This window comes from Vigna umbellata, chromosome 5 (genome assembly GCF_029865625.1).
Source record: "Vigna umbellata cultivar VRB3 chromosome 5, Vumbellata_1.0, whole genome shotgun sequence".
NCBI classification, from domain to species: Eukaryota; Viridiplantae; Streptophyta; class Magnoliopsida; order Fabales; family Fabaceae; genus Vigna; species Vigna umbellata.
The window spans coordinates 24,203,626-24,211,232 of record NC_142169.1 but is presented as its reverse complement, the minus strand read 5'-3'; the positions used below and the strand labels follow the sequence as shown (position 1 = coordinate 24,211,232).

The 7,607-nt window shown below is 32.6% G+C and overlaps 1 protein-coding gene across 1 annotated transcript; it reads left to right on the top strand.

The window, feature by feature from the left end:
* The first annotated feature begins 902 nt into the window (after nt 1-902).
* LOC124832623 (RNA demethylase ALKBH10B-like) lies at nt 903-7,306 on the top strand. The gene is made up of 7 exons (XM_047306876.2): nt 903-1,499; nt 4,371-4,501; nt 4,644-4,761; nt 5,179-5,280; nt 5,431-5,546; nt 5,649-5,803; nt 6,496-7,306. Exons 1-7 carry the CDS (start codon nt 1,049-1,051, stop codon nt 6,971-6,973), a joined length of 1,551 nt encoding a protein of 516 aa, XP_047162832.1. The 5' UTR covers nt 903-1,048; the 3' UTR covers nt 6,974-7,306.
* Nucleotides 7,307-7,607: the final 301 nt, after the last annotated feature.

The window sequence follows — 7,607 nt, the reverse complement described above, 5'->3', positions numbered from 1 at the left end:
TGGATTTTATGCTTTTTTTTCAAGTTACGTTTAACATTTTTTTGTTAGTTACGTTTAATATAGTATTTTTTATCCTCTAATAAGTTTTTTTAATAGGTTTACTTTTTTTTCTAATATGATTATTTTTAAATTATTAATAGTATTACTTTTTTTTAAATATGAACATGATTATCTAATATTTTCCTTTAAATTCAGTTTAGTAGTATTCAAACCAAATAATGCATTGTTAATCTATTTATATATTATTTTTCAATATATATGATTAAATAACAATATATTAAGAATAGTACTTATTAAATATTATTACATGTACTAATGATATATCTTGACAATTATTACATTAAGTAAAAACAATTAAGGAATTAATTTATTATGCTATCTATTTAATTTCCATTAAACAATTCCTATTTTATCCTATTTTTACCTATTTCTTCTCTCTCTCTTTATATATATAATTAATATTTAATTAATTCATAGTCTTGAAAATTGATTTAAACTCAGGAGCGCAAGTTTTTAAGTTAACAATGACTTGGCATTAAGATCTAAAAATTAATATGTAATATGGAAATAAAACGGTTAAAAGTAGAAAAATAAGATTTAATAAAGTGAAAGTAAATAATTAATTAATTTTGAAGGCATTAAAAAGTGTATAGTATTTTGAAAAAGGAGAATGAGGGAAAATATAGAATTAAAAGTAAAGAGGGTTAAGTATAGCATAAAATGAATTTTTTGATAGATTTGAGGTTTACGTAAGATTTTTGGGCAGTCATGAAGAGTGGTGATGGTGCCACGTTACATAGAAGGGGGGTGTGAATTGTACGGAGCAGACACACATGAAAAAAAAAAAAAAAAGAATGAGAGGGACAATAAATCCGACTCCTCTTTATAGCTAAACCCCTTCTCCTCTCTTCCATTGCATCACATCTCATGTGACTCACTCCATTCGCTCTAACTAAAACCCTTTTCCATTATTCTTCCTTTCTCTCTCTGACTTCTCTTATTTGTCTCTGTTTTGTTTTATTTCACATTCAACCATATCCCTCTGCCTATGGCGGCTGTCCCAGTATCGCGGACCGATCCACCGGCAATGGTGCCGCCGTCGCTCATCGTTTCCGACTCCTTCGCCAAGGACGCCATTCTCGCCTGGTTTCGCGGGGAATTCGCTGCAGCCAACGCGATCATCGACGCGCTCTGCGGCCACCTAGCCAGCATCGCTACTGCCTCCTCCGACTACGAAGCCACCTTCACAGCCATCCACCACCGCCGAATCAACTGGATCCCTATCATCCAGATGCAGAAGTATCATTCCATTGCTGATGTCGCTCTCGAGCTCCGCAAAGTTGTGGACAGTAAAACTGAGGCTGAAGGCCTCAAAAAGAGCAACAGCAGCTTCGGCGAGGAACAGAAATTGAAGAAGGAAAAAGTGGAAACTGGTGGAAATGAAGGTGACGAAGCTGCGCCGGAATATGATTCGCCAGACAGTGAAATAACTGATTCAGGTAATAATAATCAATTTCACAGTGATCATATAATTTCTGTTTTAATTTTTCTCTGTAATATTTGAATGATTCACTATTCACCTTCAATCTTGATTTTTCATATTATGTGATATACTCTTTTAGATTCACGACCTTCCTCCTTTTGCCGGAGAATTGAGTAGTCGTTTTTCTGATTATTCAATAATTACTTTTATTTTTACTGGTGTTTTTATATATTGGAGATATTTTTTTGTGATTGACAAGGGTGAAAATTTTTAGTGTCTCTTCATACCAGTAAACTTTTGTGTTTCTGCTTTATTATTTTTTTCCATCACTTTTATACGGAAAATGTTATTTTCATTCCCTTCTGTGTGGCTAAGAAATAGAAGCACAGGAAAGTTAGTTTTTCACATTTTTATTGCTTTGAAGTCAAATTTCGGTTGCGCAACGGTAGACCGCAGACGTCGTTCAAAGTTTTGATCCATATTTTATAATTAATTATTTTTAGGGAAACATAATTATGACCAATAGGATTGTTGCTTTTTTTTCTCTTCTATTAAATTAATGGCACGCATGGAATATGTTTGATAATTTATTTTCATTAAATTATATTATGATTTTGAATTCTTATTATTTCATATTAGTCTTTATATGCTTTTCTCTTATAATTTAATTAAAATAGTTTGTCAATATACTTTTTTTTTGTCTTTTGAAACTGTTGTTGACTGCCTAAATATTAAAAAATTATAATACGTTTATATCTTAATTTACATTTAACATCAAACTGCTTTTTAATACTTTTCATCAAATAAATTTCCAATTACTCCATCTATAAAAAAAGTGATATATATGATTTTTCAAAAAAAAAAGAAAATAATGAATAATTTTACGGGTGAACAAATTTATTAAATGATCTTTATTATATATTTTAGGTTGAGTCTTCTACTTTAATTCTTTATTTTGAAAAAAGTTAAATAAATTATTTAATGCATTATTCAAATAAAAAATTCATCCAATATAAAAAATAATAATTAAAGTAACATTATATTTTTTTTTGTTAGATTTAGATTTTTATTATTATCTTTCTCTTATTTTGTTTGGCATGCTGACAAAAAAGAAATTTTCATTTTGGTTGCTATTTAACAATATTAATAGTTAAATAATAAATTTATTTTTGATTATATTCTTTATCATTTATTATAATGAGAGAAAATGGAGAAAATAATCAGAGGGAATTTAAATTGATATAAAAAATTGAAATCTGCATAATTTGTTTTATCATATTTCAAAACTTAATTACATTTTTTTTTAGTTTCTATATGCTTAGAATATTTTATGATAAAAACATTGTCCTTATTTCTGAATTTTGAATAGGTTTTGTAAGTAGCTTTGGTGTTACGGTTAGTTGGTGCCTCGGGGCAGGGGCGAACACCACAATGTTAGTTAGAGAGACTTCTAAAGATGTGTGCAATGTTGCTAATTACAGTCGGCTGAACTATCAGCCGGTTGCATTATGATTGTCGTTGTTGACGTCACGTGAATTGTTCCATCTTCTGACATTGTACCACGTGCGGGTTCGGGTACGAATGGTTGGGTAGTTGAGCTTTGACATATAACGCCCTATTCCCTATGAAACAACTTGTTAAAGTGTTGAGTTTCTTTAATGGGTCTAAGTTGGCGGGTCAATTCGGTCCATAAGTGAAGATCCGATGAATGAACTTTAATTACGGGTAGGAAAACAGAGTATACATAATTTATAAACGTTAGAATTACAAAAAAGGAACACGAAACAGGTACTCTCTAGTACTACCTCTGCAATAATTCCAAGTGCATCATTGCTTATGGACCTGGATCCTTGCAGTCAAAGTTTCCTTTTAATATTTAGTTCTAAGGTTAATCATAACACAATTATTTAATGGTCCAATTTTTGTTGTTTAGAAAGACTGATTGAAGAAACTAGTGAGGGTCCATATTAGTTTAGTATAGAATGTGCACTAAAAACACATTTTCAGTTAAAAAAATAAACAAATGCATTATACTTTAAATTTATTTTGTTGAGTGCAAATAGTTGGATGAAAAAGGAGAAAGAGAACTAAGATAAAAATGTATTAAACTTAATTATGTCTTTTAAGAAAATAAATAAAAAAAGAGGGATGAAAATACTTCTCAACTACTGTGAGATGGGAGAGAAGTTGATTAACACTTTCTTTATGATAAATAAATTATTTAATAATAAATAATAAATAAATTCATGTGAAGAAATAAATAGTTCTTTTGAATGTTATTTATATTTTTTGTATATTGTTCTTTTGTGTCATTCTTCATTCAAAGAAAATATAAGAGAGAAAGAAAAAATGTGAAATAAAAAGAGGGAAGTAAAAAGAGTAAAGTGATACATAAATATATTAAAAGAAAAAATAAATTATAAAAAATGTGTACAAATTTGATTTAATGTGTATTGTTATTAATTAATGTTTTGGTTCTAAAAAAACATGTCTGAGTCCTACCCTTACACGGACATGTGTTATCATGATACTTTTGTTTGTTACAATAAAGGCCCGCCCATTTTGTCACTGTTAACTGTACTCTGTGTTTGGAACAGCCGGAAACGGAGTAAAGCAAGACTTCTTTCTTGCAAGGCGGTGTTTGGAACAATCGGTCTTCTTTATTGCTAACCATTCTTGAAATTTAACCATGAAATTCTTTATTCAACTATCACTAAAGGGCTGGTAAGATTTAACCATGAAAATGCGTGTAATAAATCATGGGTATAGACTATACCAGAATGTTTTGGAAAAAAATTTATTGCACTCTAATGGGTGAAGTCAATCCATTCCTAGTCTTTCGTTGTGTGCTAAATGTTACTTGGATTTTCTATGGTCTGATGTGCAGGATCTCAGGAAATGCATTCCAGTGCACTGAACAATAATATATGTTCCAATCATGAAGGATGTGAAGGACGCTCTTCACAGATAAAGCTGACAAAAGGTTTCTCAGCAAAGGAGTCCGTGAAGGGGCATATGGCAAGTTCTTTCTTTTACAACCTCAATAGCCAATATATTCTTTTCAATAAAGAAACACGGATTCATAGAGCTGGTATAACAAGTTTTAGTATTAAGAAGCAACTGGATATTGCTGAATGACAGATAATATTGCTATTTGCAGGTGAATGTTGTGAAAGGATTGAAGTTGTACGAGGACGTGTTTTCTGAATCAGAAATCTGCAAGCTGACTGATTTTGTAAATGATATTCATGCTGCTGGCCAGAACGGGGAACTCTCAGGTAAATCACCATTAACCTGTTATTTCCTAATTTTGTGAAAGGATTATTAAAGTTGTACTTCATATAGCTGATTTTTAAGTTTTTAATGTTATTGGTCATCTTCAATCACCAATGGCATCTGTTTGTAGGTTTAATTTTGGGACTAGGGACTTGTAAAATGTACAGCAGTTTCTTCCTTCAAATCATTTAATAAATCAAAATAGTACATGCAATATAATCAATATCAGGATCTATGTAATAATAAGTCAAGTGTTTTTGGACTTTCAGCCGAGATTGTATGCTTTCATTGAATATTTTTTTTTTCCACTTTTGTCACCAATCACAAGACAGGTTTAGGCACAGGTAGATGATTTAAGGCAAGTTGTCCTGTTGTCTATTGTATTTTACTTTCTAAGTAATCTTTTTGAATAAATGTAGGTGAAACGTTTATACTATTCAACAAACAGATGAAGGGAAACAAGAGAGAGCTGATTCAGTTGGGTGTTCCGATATTTGGACAGATAAAGGATGATACCAAAAGTAAGAAGAAAAACCTCATAATTTGATCTATGTCCACTTTAATAAAACTGTAATTTGGTTGTTCTAATCCAATTCCATATAAAAATATCTATATTATAAGGATAGAACGAATTATGAAATTCAAAGTGTTTTTGCGTATTTTGTTTACAGGCAATATCGAGCCTATCCCAGCACTTCTCCATGATGTCATTGATCACCTTATTCAATGGAAATTAATTCCAGAGTACAAAAGGCCAAATGGTTGTATCATCAACTTTTTTGAAGAGGTAAAGATTTTGAGTTTTTCCTATCAATTTTTGGTCCCAGAAAGGCACTAGAAACATTCATTTCTGCAGACGAGTAACCAACTAGCAATGTTTGCATTATAGGGGGAATTTTCTCAACCATTCCTGAAACCACCCCATCTGGACCAGCCTCTATCCACACTTCTTCTTTCTGAATCAACAATGGCTTTTGGACGTATCCTTGTCAGTGAAAATGATGGGAACTACAAAGGACCACTCATGCTGTCATTGAAGGAGGGGTATAAATTAAACAAATTACATTCTAAGTGGTTCTAACTTCCATTTATTTTAATATTCTATTCATTTCTAGATACAGAGACAGAATACAGTCAACATTTTATTGGACAGCATGTAAATGAATAATAGGCCACGCAACTAAATTACCTTTTAGAGGATGAATATAAATTCACATTATTCTTTGGTTAGATTGCTCCCTTTTCCTCTTTTTTATTGAGTAATAGGTACTTTGGGGGATAGTTTATTTTTCTTTTTTGATCCTGGAAATATCAATTGCCAGATTGCAGAAGTGACACCTAGTCTCCAATTTTCAGCATTTGCACAAGGTCCTTTATCGGTTTCCATTCTGATAGCCGGAGAAGGACATTTTTCCACGCATATCATTTTGTGTTTGAGCTTTGAAGTGGTTAAGTTCTCTAGTTGAATAAGTATTAACTTCTACATTAAAGGTCTGAAAGCTTTTTTCTGAGATGCTCTTAAGATATGCATACAGTGACTGGACAAGTGGCTTCTGCTATTTCAGGGGCTGTAGATGTTACGCCTTACATGCGTTTCACTAACAATAATTATTAAAATAATAATAATAATAATTATTATTTATTATTTATTAGTATAAATATGTTGCATGGTTTTCTTTTGATCTATAACATGACACATGACAGTATTACATGATGAGATGATAAACATAATGCAGGTCTCTTATAGTGATGAGGGGAAACAGTGCAGACATGGCAAGACACGTAATGTGTCCATCCCCCAACAGAAGGGTGAGCATCAGCTTTTTTAGAGTGAGGCCAGATTCCAATCAATGCCTATCACCAGTTCCTACCATGACAACTGCGATGACTCTTTGGCAACCTGGCATTACTAGTCCATATACTTTGTCAAATGGAGCTCTAAGCGGCTATGAAGCAATGGATATGATGCCTAACTGGGGAATATTTGGTGCTCCAATTGTTATGCTACCACCTATGCGTCCTGTGGCAGTGAACTCTCGCAAACTTCCTCGAGGTGGGACTGGGGTTTTCTTGCCTTGGAAGGGAACATCCAGAAAACACACAAGGCATCTGCCACCTCGTGCCCAAAAAGGACGACTTATGGAATTACCCTCTCCAGTTGAATCACACTTGGGAGAGTCTACCTCTGAGCCCAGCATAGCTGTTGAAGGGTAGGCATGAGTTGAGCCTTGAAGCTGCCTTTGGGTTTTAATGAGATGTGAATGGATTTCGTGCCTAGGTTATTTAATCTGGACTGTGGAGTATTAATTTTGTTGTACAAACGAGCCCAGGGGTGCTAGAAGAGTTTTTTTAATTCATTTTTTCCTCACATTTTCCCTTTTACTTGCTTTTCTAGATAGATAGCATAGAATCTAGTATTCACAATAGTTTATTGTGGGTTCCAATCAGCTTAAGGGATTTGGACAAGTATAGCTTCCAAATTTGAAGAATGTGAATTATACTTACCGTGCCGATAGAATTTTTTAAGAATGCTCATTTATATTTTCATTTAAAGGTTTAGAGCCTGACTGTATACTGGCTGCCTCAGGACACGTGAGTATTAAAAGTGGTTCAGGACATCGAAAGCATTATTAACAGATAATGGGAGGGGAAAGTAGTACCCATTCCTCTCTTGTGTCTGCACGATTTCCACTTCATGGATTCTGTTTTACTTTCGTCCTTGTAATTATTTTTCCTGAACTTGTATAGAAGTACACACTTTAATGTATTTACCGTAAATTTTAATAAGAAGCAATAATTTTAACTAAGTTCAACTGTAGCCATATCTGTACAGTTTTTCTTCATTCAT

Coding starts and splice junctions, on each gene's coding strand:
- LOC124832623 (XM_047306876.2), top strand. CDS start 1,049: ATGGCGGCTGTCCCAGTATCGCGGACCGATCCACCGGCAATGGTGCCG. Junction 4,502..4,643: donor AGTCCGTGAAGGGGCATATG/GCAAGTTCTTTC, acceptor TGCTATTTGCAG/GTGAATGTTGTGAAAGGATT. Junction 5,804..6,495: donor ATGCTGTCATTGAAGGAGGG/GTATAAATTAAA, acceptor AACATAATGCAG/GTCTCTTATAGTGATGAGGG.